Source organism: Sparus aurata, chromosome 23, assembly GCF_900880675.1.
Source record: "Sparus aurata chromosome 23, fSpaAur1.1, whole genome shotgun sequence".
Classification (NCBI taxonomy): Eukaryota; Metazoa; Chordata; class Actinopteri; order Spariformes; family Sparidae; genus Sparus; species Sparus aurata.
The window spans coordinates 16,682,757-16,704,581 of NC_044209.1; the positions used below are offsets into that span (position 1 = coordinate 16,682,757).

At 44.4% G+C, this 21,825-nt stretch overlaps 1 protein-coding gene across 1 annotated transcript; it reads right to left on the minus strand.

Annotated features, from left to right (window-relative positions):
* Positions 1-1,571: 1,571 nt before the first annotated feature.
* Positions 1,572-19,984, minus strand: gpr139 (G protein-coupled receptor 139). Its single transcript, XM_030407849.1, has 2 exons — positions 17,374-19,984; positions 1,572-6,628 (listed from the first exon to the last, which is right to left on the minus strand). Exons 1-2 carry the CDS (start codon positions 17,519-17,521, stop codon positions 5,628-5,630), a joined length of 1,149 nt encoding a protein of 382 aa, XP_030263709.1. The 5' UTR covers positions 17,522-19,984; the 3' UTR covers positions 1,572-5,627.
* Between the last annotated feature and the right edge of the window lie 1,841 nt (positions 19,985-21,825).

The window sequence follows — 21,825 nt, forward strand, 5'->3', positions numbered from 1 at the left end:
GAGTGTTTGTTCTCATGTGCACTTTTTTCACTTATCTTGACATTGACAGAGACAAAGTGTCGGCTTAGTCACACACACACACAAGCACACACACACACACACGGCTGAATCCCTCCCTGTGATTATCACCTGGATTGTTGCAGTTGAGTTGCTGCAGTGGAACAACAAATCCCTGTTTGTCACTGCATTGTGCAGTGTATTTGCACAAATTATAACAAACCGTTGTCACACACCCACACACTCTGGCCACACAGCAGCACAGCAGTGGACCCAGCCGGCGCTGCTGTAAGAGCTCTGCAGCGTGTTGAGGATGAAGTCACCGATCATCTATTGACATTCATATTCCTGTTGGAGAACTCACAGATGGAGTGTGTGGGGCTGAGGCAAACACCAGCTCCACGCTCAGATCGTTTTAATTGCTGTGCAAACGTTGAATGTGGTTTTTGTAATGTCAATAAGCAAAAGAGAGATTCTGGCCAAAAAGGTTTGGTCATGTGAATATTCAGTTTAGCTGTTAGAAGGTGTTTTTACTGCTACAGGTTTTATGCAAAACTGAAAAGACCGGAGTCACACTCTTTCTGGTCAGTGTATGCCTTTTGAATTGTTAATAATTATACAGAAAATGGGAAAACCTCAATTTTAAAGGGTTACTCCACCAATTTTACACAATTAACTGTGTTTACCTCACTATACATATGTGAAAAAGTAGTATAAAGTCTTTTGTGGCTCCAGAGCCTCCAGTGATGTCACTGTATAGCTAAGTTGCATTGTGGGTAATGCAGGCACAAGGTTATGAAAAGCAGTCCACTGGTCTATTATGGACAGTTTAAAAACAAATAAACATAATCAATACAGCAGAACAGGAGATATCACCTTTTATTCCACGCAAAAACCTGGTGCCTACATATCCCACAATGCAACTCAGCCACTGAGTGACATCACAGGGGGCAATTTATGAGAACACATGCAGCTTCCTCTGGAGCCACAAAGACTACTCTTTCACCTGAACTCCCAAGACCTGTAAACACACTTTATAATGTGTATAATCCGTGAAAGTTACCCTTGAAAGCCCACTAACCATTCATTATTAATTTTTTTATCATTACACATTGAATTGTGCGTGTTCAGTGTTTAGAGTAATAGGCTCTGAGTTGCATTTGAACACTGTTCTTAGGATCAAATTAGACAGTTCTTTCCAAAAAAAAGTCACAAAAACCCCACAAATTGTCTGTCTATTGCTGCCTAGTGTGCCCTGATTGGTCAGTTCTCACAGGCCTGAGCAGACAGAATCTGATCACTTCTGCCAGTGTTTTTACAACCATGGCCATGCTGGGGACGTGGCTGTATAGTTGTGACATCATAACGTCACAGAGGTTGTACTGGCTGGTTTAGAGGCACAGTTTCTGAATACAGGCAATGTTTTTTTTTAAGTTCTCAGTATTTACATAAGACATAGACTGACTTGATAATCAAAAAGATTTTCTACATTATGGGACCATATTTACCCACCTATACGTTCCATGTTTCCTGAAGTTTGTGTGTGCGTTAATGAAAAAAAAACCCAACACAGGTCATCATCAGCTCTATTTCTGAATCCATCTAGATACTGTTCTTTATTTCTTTAATCAAAAATATTGATATCAGCCAATACTTTTCTGCATACTTTCTCACAGCACAGTAATACATACTCAGTATACAGTCATTACATTCAATAGGAGGAGAAAAACAAAAACGAATTACGCAAGCCTATAATCACTCCAGTACGATCGAAAAAACCACAGTTTTGAAACACTGCCATGGAGAAAAAGGTAAAAGACTAGTCAAAAAAGGTCATCGTGTAGAAAATCACAATCAGAAAAATACCAACAAAGATGCCAGAAGCGTCGGTTCTACATTCATGAATATATCATTTTTATACTGTGCTGTATTTAATTATAGTCTTCATGATTGAGTATAAATACATATTTGATTTTCATACATTACAGGTCCTATGGCACAAATACTTTTTTTTTTAAAGCTTCTCTCTGTCTAACACAGACATTATGTACACACACACACACACACACACACACACACACACACGCACACACACACACACACTGTAGAGCTACTCAGGTAGAGAGAGGGACAGAGAGGACGCGTGAGAGAGAAAATATAATCTTACCCTCTGATTGATTTATGTGTGGTTATCTTTTTAATATCTGGCTGAAGAAAATACAGATCCTGGGCTTTATTTTTTTCTCATAAGATTTCTTGCCATCACCTCCCCCGCCTCACACACACACACACACACACACACACACCCTCCCACCTGCTCCTGAGTGAGTGCCTCACGTGGGAGACGAGGCGACACCTGCACGTGACACTCTTCCGAGCCCCCCGCTCATCCCCTTTTTCGCTTTGGTTTCCCAGCATGCCCGATTCTTTCCCTGGAGGCCTCGGGAATGAGGCACTGGCTCTCGCACAAATGTCACATTAACATAGCCGAAAATCGCTGGATGGGGTTAACACATGGAATTAATGTCATGGCAACATTGATCCAGCATGAGCTCCTCAGGCTGAAGCCCAAATATATATATATATTTTTTTTTTTCATGAGCTCAGTTTCTTAATGATCACACACTGATCATTAGGTTCTATTGATTATAGTTAAAGCACATATGTTATTTCCTCTACACTAAATGAAATGTTACGTCCTGCTGAGAGCACTACTTTAATGGACTGGGAGTCCAAGAGTTCGCTGAGTGATTCCTGGTTATCGACCTTTCGGCCGTAGCTCCATCACATAACCATCCACCAGCTGCAACTCAAGGTCCCCGACTGCCTGGGTCAATTTTCTGATGAGAAACAGCAGTGCGGTATGCTCAGTATGCACACGGAGCACAAAATACTTCAAGGTAATCAGTTAACGAATACAAAAAGGGACTCTTGTGAAATTAACTCAGAGCGAGTGCGTTTGACACAAAGTGGGAGGGAAAGGGGGACGAGTGGGAAGAGGACCGAGTGAAGGAGGTGAGGAGTGAGTGGCAATTGGTGGTCGCTCGTTCGCTTTGCAGTTCTCTAGAAAATCAATTTGTGGAGGAACAAAGGAATTGGAATTAAAGCAGAGTGGAGGTTGGTCTGAGTGCACAAACATAGTTGAACAAGAAATAGTTTGGAAATTGGAGAATTAGGGTTTACTCCGGTTAAAGAACATCTCTGATGGGAAAATAAATTGAAAAGACTACAACAAAAACCAACAGTTAGAATCTGTGCAAACACGTAGCACAGGCTTTTTAAACTGTAAAAACTTGGGTGCTTGTAGTTTAGTATCCCTATTTCTCTTTTTGATCCAGGTAAAGCTTTCTACTAAACCACTGAAATGGATAGGGACGTTTATTTTTCACCGTAAAAAGGAGCCGAAAGTGTCAGCAGGCATCCCGTGTGATGTGGGTGCACAAGCTCAACCGTGTGTCGAGGGCGTAATTAACTACACCAGTTACACCAGAAGAGCTGTATGAAACCACATTATGTTTTTTGAGGTGTGTGTTTTTTTATATTTTAAAATAAGTTCCCATCTACTTCAGTTGTTCAGGAGAATACTGTTTTGCTGTGAAGCTCCGGAAATGTTTTGTGGTATACGAAACTTTACCCGACTTTCCATCGGCATGGGAGACGATACTGACAACTATTTCATTTTTTTGGGTGAACTTGTCCTTTAACAGGTAGGCCACAGGTACACGTTACCGATATAAACACTGTATACAAATAGCTCAACAGGTTTTTCAGTATTGACATCGGTCTGCCCTGCTGCCACAGTGTGAAGATAGTCAATCACTTCCTGAAATAATCAATATCAAGCAAATTAAATATAGGTCAACATAAGGTTAAAACAACACTTGTATGTTGCAACATTCTTATTGACCCCAAATAAGCCAGAAAACTAAGAAAAAAAAAAATTCAAAAGACACCAAAGAAGTTGGTCGGTGAAAGGACACTGACACGTAAATTACCGCAAAAAACCTGTGTACTGCGTTCCAGCTGCAGCCAGTAGTTTTAACTGTAATAGTTGCTATAGTGAGAGAAAGAGCGAACACGCCCTGAAGTGTCTCGAGCGTTTGAGTGTCTAACAAGAGTTTGGAGGGCACGACTTTATCAGCTGTGACGGACACGCCTCACATTCATCAGATTTAAAGTTGTATCCATTACAAAGGAGCCCCAATGTGTCTGATCACTCCAGGCAGGTATTAGCAGAATTCTGCCCTTTGGCTCAGCTCCATTCTCACTAGATAGATGAACACTGATAATGCCCCAAGGTGTCTGCAGAATGGATGCGCATTGATCTCAATGTGCTCTGCGTGTGTGTGTATGTGTTCACATTTATGGTTTGTTACCGGGCAGGACTCGGGCAGCACCGAGACAGAGCTGAGGTACGTGACTGTGTGCCGGTGTAAAATGTTACTGAGCAGCCGTCAGCCAGCGGCAGAATGAGCTGAGCTGAAATGTGTCACCGTGGCCCTGAGGCCAGATTCACTACTGCATTATGGGACAAAAAACCTTGGAGGAGGGAAAACAAACTGATGGGAAGAAGGGCAGATTTTTTGTCATCTCTGTCTCTCTCTCTTTCTTTTTCTCATTCTCTCAGAAAGATAAAGGGTTAAAGAGATGTTACATTCATTATATTCATCCAGATAATGGCTAACAGTAAGTCATCAAAGATCATTAATAGTTAATAGAGGACTATCTACTAATAGCAGAAATTTCCTCTACCTAATAATAGAGATATGATTACTAGATTAGTGATAACTTGGCGCTGAGGTTCCCAAAGTCATTTTTTTGTCTTGTATTTTTGCGAAGCTACAATAACAGTCAGGTCTACCATTAATAAATATTTAACCAACGATAAGCAGAATGTCTACTCGTCCTACGACAATCTGTGTCGCACTGCGAGGATGAGCTCACGTACGAGGAAAAAGTCTTGAAGGGGCTGTTCGTTTTATACAAGCCCGAAATGAACATGCCTGCTGGACTCTGCATATTAAACTGGAAATGACAGCGCTGTTTTAAATTGCTTAAGAGACAATCTGTGGGCAGTGGGCACACCGTCGGTGGCTCTGCCTGAGTGAATTGCCCCTCCAGGTGAGATGTTTAGTGCCCAGACTCTTCCTGGAAATGACTCCCAGCGGATCAAAGGATGCAGCTGTTCAGCCGGCGGCGAAGAGAGAGAGAAAACCAATGTCACCACGTGTTTGATGCCTTACCCAGGATTCATCTAGTTGTCCGTTTATGCTTCAGTTACAAACTGCGGCTCATAAAAGTCAGTGATGGATGGTTTCCATATCCCCTCATCGGTCTGTGAGTGTGGAGTCTCTCACTCGAGCGTCAGTCAGTCATTTACAGTAAGTTTTTTTTTTTTTTGCATGGAGGAAACAATCAACATCTATTTGATGCTTTTGTGAATACTGTGAATACCTGCTGTTTGCTTTTCCACTTTGTTATCGCTCAAAGCTAGCTAAACCTTCACCTCCGGGCTCTCCGGGCGTGTTGACATTTTCAAGCCTCAAAGAGTCCCATGTGGGAAAAGCTGGTCACCAAGGAGACAGAGCCAAAATGTGTCCCCAAACGATTGATTGCTGGTGGTGGAGGACTCATGAGGAAATACAGATGGGCTTCCCATTTTTGTCATACTGGTACACCAGCATCTTGATGCAGTGAGAGTTGGCTGGCGAGATCCAGGGGCTGCTCGTGATGGAAAAGTTGTGGCTGGCGTAGAACGGCGGTGGTTGCTTCCTGCAGTGGACCAGGGCTCGCAGCACGTTGGCCGCCATGCCCCGGAAACGCTTGCTGATGAAGCAGTAAAGGAAGAAGTTGACGCCGGTGTTGAGCAACGCTAGCATGTTCGCCAGATCGGTGAGCATGTGAAGGAGTCGGCCGGCGCCTTGCGAGGCAGGAGGAGCGGAGTAGAAGTGGTAGAGGATCATGAGGGTGCGTGGCGCCCACAAAACGGCAAAAATGGAGGTGATAGCAAGGAGAATGGCCGTTGTCTTGCCGGTGGAGTAGCCACGCAGACGGAAGCAGCTGCGACGCCTGCGCAACTTACGGACAATGACGGCATTCAGGGAGAAGAAGACAGTGCAGGGGAGCAGATAGACGGTGGCGCAGTGAGCCCACACCAGGACATGCTGGGCCACGGTTCTTCTGTTGCCCTCTCCTCCTCCACCTCCTCCTTCTCCTGCACCACCACTGGCCACCCCATGCAGGCTGTGCCACAGCTCAGGCCACCAATAATACGGAGCTGCAGAGAGCAAGCACCCGATATACACAGCAAATATCACCCTCCGTGTGCGGGCCGGGTAGGACACCGTGTGGTAACGCAGCGGGTGGCAAACGGCGATGTAGCGGTCAATGGTGAGCGGCACGGTGATCCATATGGAGGTGTGGATGGAGGAGAACTCCAGAACCTGCACTGCATTGTTGAGCGACGGAGGCAGCGGTGCGGCCAAAATAAAATCCTCCAGTATGAAGTCGACGAAGACGATGAGGAGCAGGACGAGGATGTCGGCGGCGGCCAGAGCCAGGAGATAGTTGTAGGAGGACTTTTGACGACGCAGCACCAGCTGGGACAGGATGACCACCGTCAGGATGTTAGCTGGGAGGAGGAAGGGGGGGAGGAAGGTGATTGAAAGCAGATAGAGGGAGGAAATAGGGAAATGATTGGAAGGGGAAAAGTATGATGAGATTGGAAAAGGTTAGGGCAGGGAAGGAAACAGAGAAATTGAGTGTTAGTGGGCAGACAATTGAAAGGGAGCGACACAGGATAGAGATGCAGCGTACTGTAGTGGCAGCTAACACACACGTGCATCTGCAGGAACACAAACACACAATACAATATACAAACACGAAGATTAGGTTATAAAAAAGTTTTTGGGAAATGTTCAGCGCCATCACACAGATCGAGGAGCATGCCACGTGAAGCCTCTGCCACATTTCAGTTTCAGCTGCAACATGAAAAAAAAAAATCTGTTATCATATCCAGTCAGTGTTTACCATTTTCAACCAGCTCTCCCACTTTGTAATCCTTCCTCTGTTTAATGCCCCATCTCTTTCCCCCCTCCATCTACACCTGCTGTGTAATTCTGTCGGCACCTGCCTCTGACTTTGGCCAAATTGTTATCTCTAATAAAGAGCAAAGCCTCAACAAAAACAGGAGGGCAACGTGCGGCACCACAGCCTTGGCAGTCTGCTGAGCTCGCTACTGCCTGCCGCTGGCAATCAAGTTCCTGAAACAAAGCACAAGGGCATCCCCATCTCTCCCTGCCTGCCTCTCCTTTTCAATCTGAACTCCGGCGCACACCTTCATGTTCTCGCGCCCGTGTTGCTGAATGAAATCCTTCCATAGCTCCCTCTGTTTATTTTGTCCCACTCGCCTTCTCTCACAGGACAGTTAAACAGCCCAGGGGGTGGACTATTACTCCCACGCTTTTCTAGCCTAAAAAGAACATTGACAAAAAGGTCTGCAGGTGATTTATCCCACCGTTGCTTTTACTGAAGCTCGGCCTTTGTGTGCCTGCATTGTGGGGGGGCACAGACTTCTGTTCTCACGTGGAAGTTCAGCTCAGCAATTGAACTGAACAAGCTCATTACACATCCCATTTCTTTGTTGTCCTACTCTGTTCCCTGTTTCTCCTCCCCTCTCCGCATGTGCATAATATTCCCAGGTTATTCCTGGCATCTCCGACAGTTGATTTTACGGATTGTGTTCTGGCTTTTCCCAAACCAAGAGGTGGAAGTAAACAAGATACTGGTTTTGCAAACTCTGTAGTCTTACTGGGAAGCCTGATAAAACACTATATAGGCAATCTGTGATTTTGTGTTCATGGGTCAACTTCCACTATGTCTAAGTTTGGGGGAATTTAGTAATTTTCTGTTTTATTTTGACTATATCCTCATGTGTCATGTTTTACTTTCAACTTCCTGTCTTTGTCTTTTTCCCTTCCCTGTTTTCTGTTTACACCTGTGTCTTGTTAGTCAATCAGACCCCTTGTATGTAAGGCTACATGTCCACAGGATCCATCACATGATGTAGGAAGCCGTGCTATGTATTCTGGCCGCAAAGTGTCGCGTGTCAAGAGACGTGGTGTAAAGTTGATTTCTGGCACAACACTTCTGGAAACTGGCCTAAAATGTCTTCAGAAACACTTTTTGCTGAGTTGCTTCTGTAATATTAGAGAAGGTTTCCAAACAAGCCGTCAGCACAGCCACTGAGTGCTTGCATTGATGTCGGAGGGTGAAGCCTCTGTGGACACGTGCCAGTGTTTTGGTTCATCTGTTTTTCTTGTGCCTGTCCCCCAGCCCTGCATTAGCTCCAGTTGTGTTCTCCACATTCCAACTTCTGTTGGTTGGTTGGTTTGTAATCAGAATAACCCAAAAACTACTGAAAAGATTTTCACAAAACTTGGATGGAGGATGGGTCAAGGTCCAGAATGGACCCCATTAACTTTTGGGGTGGATCCAGGAATTTCTTCTCACTTTGTTTCAATATTCTCATTAATTCTCAGGTGCTAATGCATGGATCTTAATGGAAAAATCAGTTGTATTTAGATGGCTTGGTGGAGGTATGCATTCTACAGAGTGCCGTTCAAGTTTGTATTTAATTGCTTTTATGTGATTTTGCTTTTTTTTAAATTGGTTTTATCTATATTAACTCATATTGAAATTGTTGTGCACTTTGCCTTCTTGTCTGTGCTTCCTTCTGTCCATCTTGACTGTTCAGCATTTATTCTGTTACATTGTCTTCCTGAGTTTGCTGCTTCTGCTTAAACCCGTTGTAAACGCTGTTTTTAAAATTGCTCTTTCAATAAAGTTATTATTATCATATTATGTGTGACACAGGCGAGGTCCATAGAGGCGGAGGAGGGTTGCTCTTCCTCTATTTTTAAGAGGCAAGAAAGATAAAATAGTAATTTATTGAAACCTGCTGGTGCAGCATCAAGCCATGTCCAATCTGCTTCCTCAAACGAAGACGTCTCTGACATTGATTTGCATCACTGAGACATCAATGCACTTAGCAGCCATCACTGTCCATGCAGTGTGTGTACGTGTGTGTGTGTGCGTTCTGTGGTCCTGTCCCCCCCTCTGCAGTAATAGATCTGGGATTGGATTAAATATGGCAGCTTGGAGTCTGGTACATCACACTTCACAGCCTCAACCACTATCAGCTGATTACAAATTACAAAGCCGGCTCCAGATAATGACTAAAGATGTCCTTGCCAGACTGGAGGATGTGCAGCAGAAGACACATACACATACACACACACCACACACTAACACATGTCTGCACATGCACACACAGATCATTAGGGATGCGCCAAATCATTAACATACAATCTATCAATAACCACAAATGAGACGTCAAAGCAGTTTACAATGCTTGACAACTTATGTACTTGTAGGGCGGCTAGATTACACTACACCCCCCACCGGCACAATCACCTCCGCCTGCACTCCACACTAACTAATCTTGACTTATTGATTCTTTGGTTTCAGCTACTGGTCATCCACCTTGTGTCTGTCTGAGGTCCATGATAATTGCAAATGAATCCTGAATACGAAAGAGTTTATGTTAACCTTGGACTCAAGGACAGGGACCATAACGAGAAGCTTTATGCTGTTTTTGACTGACTGATTTCCTATTTGAAAATACCTAAATACTATTAAAAGGTCCTTAACTTTAAGATTGTACCAGCATGTGCAAAATGCAATTTAGCAACATGTTTTCCAGTCCCATTGGTTTGTTGATGTATGACCGTACCATGAATGTCTTTGGATTTTGAACAGTCTGACAAAACAATATATTTGAAAACATCATCTTGGGTTTCGAGAAACTGCAATGGCTTAATTTCACAATTGTTTCAGGGAAAACCTATTTATCAGCACAGTTATTGGCAGACCAGACAACAATAAATTCATTGTCAGTTTTCTGCATCCATAAACCTCCTCTAGGGGTCATAAAATAGGTCTAAAAACTCTGTTGCTCATCTGCCAAGCTACTTAATTGTGATATTACTTTACTGTTTCGTGTTTTGAACGTTTCTCAAACAGTGTCTTTTATCTTTGGTATGATCACACTGATACCGAGAACACATCATTTCTCATACAGCCGCTTTTACTGGACAAAAGAGGAGGGATTGCATCGGTGTTTTTGTGCTGCCGAGCTCAGAGCTGCTCAAATCATCCTGTTAGAGATCAATTACAAATCCTGCACAATTCAATCCATCGCCTCACTTTTTCTATTGTAACTCGCTTTCTCTTTTCCACATGGAGCTAAGCAGAGAGGAGCGGCATGAGATGGAAACAGCAAATTGTTGACTGTCACTGGCTGGGTATTATTCTGTTTGGGCTCCCCGGTGAGACGAGGCCCTCTACAGACAGACAAAAGGGATCTGTGGCGAGCTTGACATTTCCATTTAGCTTGAGCCAGCTCGCGATGGGCTGCCCATTCATTTCAATTGACTCCTGCTCTTTGCGTTGTCTCCGGGGCCTGGGATTGGGAGGGAGGGAGGGAGTTTGCTGGAAGCCGGATGGATCTGCTCTGCATTCTGCGGGTATGAGGTGGCGCATGCGGGGCTGAGGTCTCAGCGGGGACGGGGACAGACGGGTCGGTGGGGTGCACACACACCGAACAATGACGTGTGCGTCTCATGTCTGGAGAAGCAGAAAAATGAGTAACTCCAGCTGAGAGGGGATTAGAATGACCTGCAGGACAGATAATGTGATTCTGCGTGTTTGTCTGCATTTGTTTGTTTGTGTGTGTGTGTTTGCATTGGTGACCCCTTCTGTCTACTTGTGTGGGAGTGCTTTTGCGTCTCGGCTCCCCCTGTTGCTCCTCTAACATAACGAGGGCCATTGACGTTGTTTAGCGGGAAAAGAGAAGGCACAGCGTGCTCCCTGAGGTGTGTAACGAGGCTGAGTCATCCCACCACTAAAGGGACGTGTTCAGACGGGCTGTCGACAAACGACACAGTGCAGCTTAACCCCTCGAAACTGGTGGCAAAGCACACTAGCCATTAGGCTTTCTCCTGGGCCTCGTATAATACAGACAGAACGCTGTTAAAAAGGAAATTATGCCCTGAAAATGAGAATGAAAGTGAGCATTGCAATTAAGCTTTTTGGTCATTTGGAGCTAATTGAGGTTTGGCTATGACGGCTTATCCGGAGGCTAATAAGACAAGAGGAGATAACAGAGGGAGGGTGAAGGAAAGAGTGGTCTGAAGAAGGTCACAGGGAGTTAAAAAGAGAGCAGGTTATTGAGAGGGACTGGAGGGGAGGATTAGACAGGAAAACAGAGAACAAGGGAGGGAGGTATAGAGGCGAACGGCGAGGCGGTGGGAGGAAAGGAAGAGAGAGGCAAGAGACAAGAGAGGGGGGTGAATATCAAAGCTCGTTTCAAAGGTCACAAGCACTTTGTTCCTGATGACAACCATTTCCCTTTTGTCTTCTTTCAGTGTCAGACCGGACATGAAGCAGGGCGATTCCTTAATTCCCCCCCGAACAAAAACCAGAGGCACATCCCTTCTATGAAACCACCTAAAAAAAAAACCACATACATGAAAGACATAAAATGTCCTTTTACGCAACCTGGATTCAAGCGAAAAAAACGTGATGTTCTTACTGTGGGCATAAGCTGAGAGTGGATGAGGAAGGAGCTCAGGGGAAACAAAGAAAACAGAGCCGGAATGAGAAAAACAGGGTATTTAGGTTTAACAAGGATATTAAGAGAAAGGGGCTGTGGTTGCTGCTATGATATTGATGCCACTGCAGTGCTCTGCCTCTGCTCATGTCCATACAGCCATTCGTTTTCACAGACGGGCCTCAGCGAGTCAAAGTTTGCCGGAGACGACTGTCCTCATGTCAAGACTAACCCCCCACTCCCGGCGATGTGGCACTGCAGACGGACAAACTCAGCTCATCGCGTTTAAATGTCCTCGTAAACAATGCAAATAATTACAATGTGCCCTTGGATGCTCTCCGAGTGCGTTTTATGAGGTTTCAGCTTCTAAGAGGAGGTGAAAGATAGTTGGTGAAGAGGAGGAGGAAAATGAAACAATGAAACCGATCCCAGCGCACATTATCCTCACGGTGATGACAGATCAACTACTGGCGTTGTCGGCTGGCTGTGACAGTGTTGTTGTCAGCTGGTCAAGCAAAGTCAGCTGTGTCGCTGCATCAACATCCTTGATTTATTGCATCTAACAACACCTCTCCTCCTCTCTCGCCTCCTCTGTCCTCCCGTGCCCTCTCTGGCTCTTCTCCCCCATGTCAAGCTGACACGCTCTCCCTTCCTCTCCTTTTTTTAACCTGGAGACAAACCAGAGCTCAGAATCGTCTGCCATTTGATTTACTGATTTATACGCCATCTTTTTTTTTTTTTTTTTGCGACAGCCTCTTCACACGCCCTAATCTCAAACTTGATTGTATGTGATGGTATGTGTTAACAAGCCGCACATGCCCTGTTGCTGGTGCGGTTTGGCGGATCGATAGCTCAAGTCGATGGGGCCAACCACTCATTAACATCTGGCCTGCACCACGACGTGGATTTAAGGGGGTCATTAGTGACGAACATCTCCTGACGTTTTTCCCCTGAGGGTGGGTGGGTAAGTGGGAGGAAATGGTTTCCAACGCGTACGTGCGCCGGTCCTGACTGTTGAAGAGACACTTCAAGGAGCCGGGGAAGTAACTCATCATCACACTGCGGAGTACGTGAGCGTATCCCACGAACCACACTTACGCGATGACACCTGAGACACGTATATTTGCTGGTTGTAAAAACTGAAAAAGCTTGTCAATGAATTGTTACAGCCCAGTCGATTACGTTGTGACGTGTCATCGGCCATATTGACAGTAAGGTCCAAGGTTGACATGTGTACCAAATGTGGCATACCATGTTCACATTATAGGCCAATTAGACACCTGTCGCAGCAAGAGGTGAAGGGAAAGGTGGTGGTGTCATCACAGCCAACAAGGCTGCCAAACAGCCATATCACTGGATATTTTTAAGGACACCTGGAACATTTCCAGCCCTTTCAGTGGTGACAAAACTGTGCGAAGTCAGACCATCTACAGTTATTTGAAGCCAAACCGTGATGTTTTCCTAACCCTAACCCAGTGATATTTGTGCCTAAACCTAACAAGTGTCAAGGTTGCCAAAATGTTTGTTTATTTATTTAAAATTTTATTTTGGTGACCACAAAAGGAAATTTTAAGCCAAACCATGATGTTTTCCTAACTTTGACCAAGTGGGTTTTGTGTCTAAACCAAAGCGAAGTAGATCATTCAACCTAAAGAAGTGCAACGTTTTAACTTATCCATGGTTTTGTAGAAACACACCTTTCTAATATTTATTCTAGTAATGTTTGATTGTTTAGTTGCGGGTGCTTCAAAACGTTTTAAAAACAGGATTTGTCACTTGTAACAGAACTCCATCATGAGACATATACTGGAGATAAACATCAGTTTCCTGTTACTAATCATTTCAGAAAATAAAAGTGGTATCTGATGGTTGCGTGTTGGTAAGGTTGAGGCTAAAAAACATCTTGGTTAAGGTCAGAGAAGCATTATGGTTTAAATAAACTCATGGTTTATTAAAAGGAACGATTCATTAGAAACCAATGTTGACTGTCACAAGGACCACAAACAGCAATGTTAGTCCAGGCTTGTTGTCACACCACAGGTTCTCAAAGTGTTTCCTATGCCAATTTAGGGAGCCAGCGTGTGATTGAGGGCTAAATCCATGAACTTCTCATAGGATTTGTGATTGGTCCAACAATGAAGGCATTTAACATTCAATTCCTTGAGCCCTGAATTCACCCTTTAGCAGATAAAGCAGATCGATTTAACTGCCCCCCGAGGTCTGACAAAGTAAGAGCTGATCCATTTTTCCCGAAGCCTCCTTTTCTCTCCAACCAACAGTAATTTTTCCTGTGTTGGCTTTTCCATCCCATTTCCACATTAAACTGCTTTGTCTACCCCTCAGATACAGCACTGACACACGTGAGGTGCCACTTGTCGCATTGCAACCAGTCGCTTTCATTCCTGATGATGGACGTATCATGTTTAGTGGCACAGATTCACACAGTAGCCATGTGGTGAAATAAATGAAGGCTACTTAAAAATAAATTAATGAAATAGAATTATTGAAACGTTATCAACGACACGATCAGGAGCTGCACAAAATGTTTCAGAGGGCACAACCGGCCTGCTGGCTGCACTTTAAGAACCCCTGGGTTATATAATTTTTGCTAATACTAATTTGCTAATCCCATTTTTATCCACATTTTCACACTTTACATACGCTGAAAAAGTTGAAGTGTTGAATGAAATTAACAGGATACAGTTTTACCAAAAAGTGTTTGTTGTTTTATTGGAGCCCTGATGACTAATTAAAGAAACTAATTTGATAATTAAAAATGCATGACAATTGATATAACACCATTTAATTTAATCCTTTTAGTTGCTTTGTGTACTGCTTTACTATTTTGGACTGCTCCTCAAACGTCTCGCCAGCAGTCCCGCCTTAAATTCTGCAACTTTGTGACATCATAACACGTCACCATGTCACATGACTGCATAATTTCTGCCTTGCAGTTAGTATGGCACATAACAATTAATTCAGAACAGCTGCTCTGTTGTTGTTAGCGGTGCTTGCTCAGGCGTGCGTGAGCCGACCATTCAGAGCAGACTCGGTATTCAGGAGGGGCGGGCCTTAAAGAGACAGGAGCTGAAACAGAGTGTTTCAGACGGAGGGGGAATGCAGTGAATGCTGCAGCAAAAGAGAACTGATGTGGTTTTTGGGCATTAAAGCCTGTAAACCTATTCTAGTAGCAACCAAAAACAGAATTACGATTCAAAAGCATATTTTTAAAAAAAGGCAGAAAAGATTGCATATAGACATGTTAAACTTAAAGAAAGGCAGCTTCACCTGCACATGCAGCTTCGTCACCAGACCACTCAACATACTGTACAGTATGTGTCTTAGCAGTGAGTGCTCTGAGACATACTGTACTGTACAAAGAGCAGGCCTCACTCCTGTAATCCCGACGTGTCAAAGACTGAGCAAATAGCCGACTCCTTCATCGGGCTATTCGCCATACTAGCACACGTCTGTTCTGTCTCAGGCAGTGTGGCGAGCCCAGAGAGAGCAAACGAGAGAGAGAGAGAGTTAGCGATTAATTAAAAATGTGGCAATTCGTCTCTGCTCCGTCGTCTGCAGCTCCCCCACTCGGGGCTCAAAAGGTGCTACTTCACTGGCTCTGCTGTTATTAATCTCCCTCTCTATTACTGCTCTGATCTCTTCGTCTTCTTCTTCTTCTTCTTCTTCTTCTTCTTCTCGATGTCCTTGTCTGCAGCCTTGGTTCATCATCTCGCAAGGTCAAACGGTAATCATTTCCCAACACTTGAATTGCGTAATCCTTTTTCTCATTACCTTCCCTCATCTTGCTTTTTGGTCCTCAAATCTATGCTCTTGATCCCCATCTGCAGCTTAAAGGTCAAAGCCTGAGAGAAAATATACAGACATGGCAACGTCTCGGAGAAGCCCTGTTGCTGTTAACTAATGAAACACCGGCCGGTAATCAAGGTAACAGCTTCCAATACATTGGGAGCGTTAAATACGTGTGGGTCTCGCGGGTCACGCCGCTACTACTCACACATGGCGCGCTCATGAAACATTCATGATTCAGCTTGAGCGGAACGAGCTGTGTCATTATGATTGAATAAGTCGAAGTCGGCTGCTGCAAAGTATCAGCCCGCTGCGTTCAACCCCGCCATCAAGTCAGACAACTATTGTAAGATTGCATTACACTCTGGGGTTATTGTTACTCAGTGATTAAACAAACAGCCTCAATCACATTTGTAAAAGACGACAGAGCAGCAGAATCAAATAAAAGTCCCGAGGCAGTGCAAGGGGAAACTTTAAACGGCGGCTCGTGCAAAGACTTGATTTGCCGCCCTGCGAGAAATAATTAAGAGAGATTTGATCAGAGGGACGGACTTTTACTTTTACTGAGACTGCAAGTCTGTGGAGCAACTGCAGCGTTGGCATACAGAGGCTTTTCACTTTGCAATGCAGATTTGTTTTGATGCAGGAGAGCTCACTCCCGCTCTATTAGGACGAATGAGATAAAAAGTCCAAGATTGTGTTCATTAGAGGCAGAATCTTTGCTGTCGAATATCTCAATTAACCTCACCTAAAAAACAGAGTTAAAGGAGCATTGTGGAGTTTTGGAGAGGCATTCAAACTCCAAATGTTATTATTCACAATATTGATGAGGTCATAATACAAATTCTTTTATATACCTAGTTAAACAGGCTGTTCTCAGAGGACAATAAGGTCCTGGAACACTGTCTGAAGCTTGAAAGGTGGCAGGGTCCGCCACATATAAAGAGAGCAAAACAGTATGAAAAGATGTTGTGCTTTATGGTCAGTGTGCTTATTCAGTCATGAAAACAGAGAGTTTGTTTATTTAGTTTGTTTAGGCAAATTGATCCTTCTCTTCCGATTGAATTGGAATTTGTCCCAAAAACTACATAATGCACCTTAAATTAATAAAATTCTTTATGTTGTTTATGACTCCAACATTCCTGTCCAGTCCAGAAGGCTTCCAACCAATCTCTGATTAGACATTAGCACCTTTCCTCTTTCATCTGACCTCCAGTGTCTATGTCTCCAACCCACACACACACACACACACACACACACACACACACACACACACACACACATATACGCTACATGCACACACCACTTTGCCTCCCTGTGTGAGACCAGGTCAGCACTCATAGATCACGCAGCGGGACGGAGGCAGTAAATGGGTCCGACAATGACTGTGAATGGACGAGTCAATGAAGACACAACGAGGAGGAGTTAATAATTCAGGTCATCGAGGGCGGCAATGTAACACACACTTGTTCCAGAGGTCAGGCTTGTGTGGTTACCTGTCATATACAGATTGTATGTAAAACATAACATGTAAAAGGTGAAGTTTCAAGAATCATGTGTACATTTTTCTTTTTTTTCCAAAATGGTGAATATTTCTTAAGAAAGAGGTGAACAAACTCCAAACAGGCGGGCACAGACGCAGACTAAAGGCATACAAAGTACAGTACGTACGCATGCACAAGTGATTGCCACAAGGTCAGTATGACAAATCAACAGTGTGTGAGAGACACTCCGGAGCAGCTGTGCGTGACACACGCTCACTCAAACCTGCAGGCGCAACGATTCAAGAAGCAAAGCGTGACTCCTGCAACCCACCGGTGCAGACTCTAATCACAGTTAACACAGAATGGGACGTGCATGTGATGAGACGGATTAGACAGCCACTCAACGTGTCTTACCCGGCAGGCCGAGACAGAGCAGGACGCTGTAGTAGATAACGGGCAGTGGTCCCAGAGGGCATCCCTGGGCAACCTCAGAGGGATGCTCCCCCGAGCTCCAGGTGCTCCCGTTTGGGGAAAAAACAGGGAAGATGTGGCTGTGCTCCATGGTCCCTTCCTCGTCCTCTTCCTCAGCTGAACTCAGTGTCAAGAAGCCTGGGCGCACGAGCAAACCGCCTGGTTGCCGGTTCGGGAGAGAGGGTGCTCCGTCCTTGGATGCCAATCAGCATGAGTGTGTGTGTGCACGCGTGAGACGGCGAGGTTGAGTGTGTGAAGAGGGAAGGAGGAATGGAAGAGATGGAAGAGAGAGTGGAGGGAGAAGGTGTGGGGGGGGGGGAGACAACAGACGGGTGGAGGAGGTGAAGGTGGAGGGGAGGGGAGGGGGTGTTGCCAGAGATGATATGTGTTAGTAGGTGATGGAGAGGAGCGGAGAGAGGGAGGCGCGAGGAGGTGAGTGTGAAGGTAGAAGTGGAGAGGGGAGGATGCTGCCTGAGTGGGTGAGCGAGGGGGAATGAGAGCGAGTCTAGAGCGCAGCGGGAGGAGGAGGAGGAGGAGGAGGAGGGGGAGGGGGAGGAGAGAGGATGAGGAGAGAGGGAGGGAGAGAAGGAAGGTAGATGGAGAGCAAGGGCACGCGAGGGAGCAGAAAGTCGGGGAGAGAGGAGGCTGCGGGCGGGATGCTCGGCGAGAGAAAGAGTGATAACATGTTCCTGTTTGAGGACAGTGAGCGCGGGGGGGACAATAAAAATGAAGAGGAGACAGATGTGACAGATGAGACGTGATAAATGGAGGGTTAAGTCGACTGTGGAGGGAGGATGGAGTGTGTCTGCCCTTGTCTCTTTATTCTTTCAGTCACTTGTTTCAGAGCACGTATGTGAGTCCAAACATGCGCCTGCGAGCCTTCCTCGTATACAAACCTTACATGTGTAACATGTGCGATTGGACATGTGTGTGTGTGTGCGCGTGTGTGTAGGTTTGTGACGGTGGGGGTTGAGACTGGCTTCTCAATCTAATTTGCCATGCAGCGTGAACTGTCTGGATCTCCAGCTAAAATGTGCTAATGAGCACAAGGCTGGCAATGAGCAACACACATATTCCTTAAGAAAAACACTCCAGCCTCTGGTTTGACACTCCTGCAGCTGACAGTCTTTGTCCTTATAGATGAATCTGCCACTGTTCTGCTAAACATCCCTCAGCTGTTCAGCCTGAAAAATGTAATTCTTCACAGATTGTGAGCACAAGTACAACTGATGCAAAATCCATAAAGCTGCAGCTACAGTATATTGCTTTCACCAACATAATGAAGGTGATACAGCTGAAAACACTCTGGGAATACGCGCTTAATATGAGCGCGGAGGTGTGGGACGTGTTTATTCATTTGCTCTCGAGTTCCGAAATGGAAAAATAATGCCTTGAGAAAAGCAAGCAGCTCTGTTTGTACATGTTTAATGTTTTTTCTCTCGACGGTGCTGAATTAAGAACAGTGGTAGAATGTAAATAAGAACATTTGGAAACACTTTATAATCCAGACTGCTGTTAACGGTGCAATTTGAAGACGCACTGTGCAGTTATTGCGAACGAAATTTGAATCAGAGGAGAAAGATCTTCAGTGACTGTTTGTTTTTATGCCTAACCAAACTAAATAAACTCTGTTTTCCTGACTGAATAGACAAACTGACCTTGAAGAACAACACAGTCTCATTCATCAGTTCGACTTTGTTTATATCTTATTTTCCTCTGAGAGCAGCTTGTTTATTCACTGATGGGAAAAACCCCCGGCTATTACCGAGTTTGTATTATTACCTTATTAATGTTGTATGCATTAAAATTCCTAGTTTGATTTCTTTCCCAAAAGCACATATTGCCAGTTTAATCTCATCTGTACGTGTTGATGACTTTCTGAAATATTTACTAGTTCCTACTAATGTTTAACAACATAATGTGTAACATCTCTGCATTAAAATGTCTAAAAAAAATGTTCAAACCCACAAAATCTGGAATTTTACACAAGGTGTTAGTGCATTACATTTGGTCGCCTGTTGTTCAAAACAAAGAGGGGGCAGCGTATCGTCAAAGAAACCACGGAGTGTTGTTGTTCTACATTGTTAGTACAGGAGCTTTGGACTCGGACGGGGTCAGGTCCAGCTGATTAGCATGCTAACTTCATTCGATATCTCTACAACTCAATACAGAGTCATCATAACGTCAAAACTGTTATTTCTTCACATTCTGCTGATAATTTTAGTCAATCATTTTTGTTTCTAACTGCAATAATTACTTACCGCTCCCTTGATTTACTTTAGCCTGGCTTGTAGCTGCTAACTAGCTTTCAATAGTCATGAATGCAGGAAGGATGCCTCAACTTAGATGGTAACCCTGCAAGTAGGTACAGAATGTGGAGAATGGAGTGATTAATAACTGTATATTTTAGAGGAAAGGATAAAGAAATGGCACTGTTGGAATTTTTTTTAAATACTTAGTACAGTGCTGAACAGTGATATCCTGCCGTACCTTTTAAAGGTCAGGTTAATAACATTTTAATGTAGAAAAATCTTCTTTTTTTTTTTAAATAATACATCTGCAGAGCTTGTAGAAAGGTGCAGAATACAAATCTCTTTTCTTTTGCTGCGCCCAGCATACTGTACCGCCCTAACATTAGCTCGCTACCGTTATCAGGTGCAGGCATGAAAAATAGTCACACTGAGACTCACAAAAAAAAAATAAAATAAACTAAATTCATGTCCGTGTAGATTATATTTCAGGACAATTTGCACAAACTGACACTATGTTGACATAACACATTGTACAGTTGTGATCTGCTACCAAAACATCATATTATAATGGATGAAGAAGAAGTTTGGAAGGCTAAACATAATACAATAAAGTTGATATAAAACATAAATGAAGGTGGATCAAACAAAGCTAATGTTTAATATGGTGTTATTAAAATAATGAATATAAATACTCTGTTCCTCTGTCCCTCATTAAACATTCAACATTAACCTGCTTGATCCACCATCATCTATATACATTACGGTATGATTTATAATCCATTATTACGAAAGGGTTATTTTGTACTTTACTCCAGCCTGCTCATCATGAGTTGCTGCACACAGGCTGTGCAAACAGCATGAGCTTTTAGGAGTTGCTATATGTGCAGAGAGCAGACCCCAGAGCAGCTTTGGCATGAGCACAGTGAACCACCATGGCCATTAGAGAGCTGTCAGCTGTGTCTCTGCTCTCTCTGTGCCCTCTTCAGTGCAATCAGGGCCTCCGCGATCTCACCACAGGTCTGAGGAAACACAACCAGGCTCTGCTCTGCTGTCTGAGCGAGATACAGTATATCATTTAAAAGGTAGCGCACGAGGCTGTGACACTCACCCGAGGGCAGACGAGATTAAAGGGTTTCACAGAGAGAGAGGGAGCGAGAGAGAGAAAGAAAAGAACTCATGAGTCACCCCACTTGCGGAAAGCAGGGGATCACAAAAAAAGGATCTTAAAACCAGTGAGGAGGTTCAATTACGGCAGCTTGAGCCCCCTCCACCCATCACATAAAACGCCCTGTATGAAAAGGAAGAATCAATTACAGAACGGCCAACCTGTTTCTGTTGAAACTTCAAAAAGATGCAGGGAAGAGAAAGAAAAGAGCAAGTGGGAAGGGGGCACTCACGTGCCCTTAATTCTTTTCTCTCACATGCAAGCAAATGAGCTGCAGGGGACGCAGGGAGGGGAGCGCCGCGAGTAAGCGTTAAATAAAACATGGCCGGCAGACGTGAATTGATCACAGAGAAATGTGGGCCAGGGGAAGGTGATTCTTCAAGAGCAGCTAGCGTAGCTGTGAAAGACCCCCACAGGGTTTAGTGCCTGCCTGCTCTCCAGTACTTAATACAACATCATCATTGGTCCTTGTCACACAAACTCAATTCCACCCAATGTTTTGGCGCCTTGATATAGCCGTGGTTATGTTGTGTGTGGGTTGTTGTTTGTGGTCGGATTCAGTGCCGGGCAACGGATACTGTACATGTGCGACGGTATTTTTGATGTGCTGTTATAATGAAACCAGGGCAGGTAACGAGTGTTTGTTATGAAGTGCGATCAAACACCCCACCTGACCTTATTACTTCCCGCCGTGATATATGTGTGTAAGGTCAATTGTAGGGAAGGTCTACGCAGGTCATTAGTGTTAGTGTGTGTGTGTGTGCATGAGTGACTGTGTGTTATTAACCCATTACATCATCATTACACACATCGTCTGGGGACCTCACACTGTCACATCGCCACAGAACCGAACGAGCACATGTGGACATGCACAAACGTGCAAAGCCGAACACGTGTTATCGCCTCAAACGCTACAGAAGTGTGTGTCGATTTCGAATGGTTGGTAACTGAGCAGAACGGAGCCATCGCAAACTTACA

Bases quoted from the DNA above. Each gene is read 5' to 3' on its own strand.
- gpr139 (XM_030407849.1), bottom strand. From the start codon at position 17,521: ATGGAGCACAGCCACATCTTCCCTGTTTTTTCCCCAAACGGGAGCACC. The intron at 6,629-17,373 runs GTAAGACACGTT...TCCTCCTCCCAG, and splicing joins GCTCTGTCTCGGCCTGCCGG to CTAACATCCTGACGGTGGTC.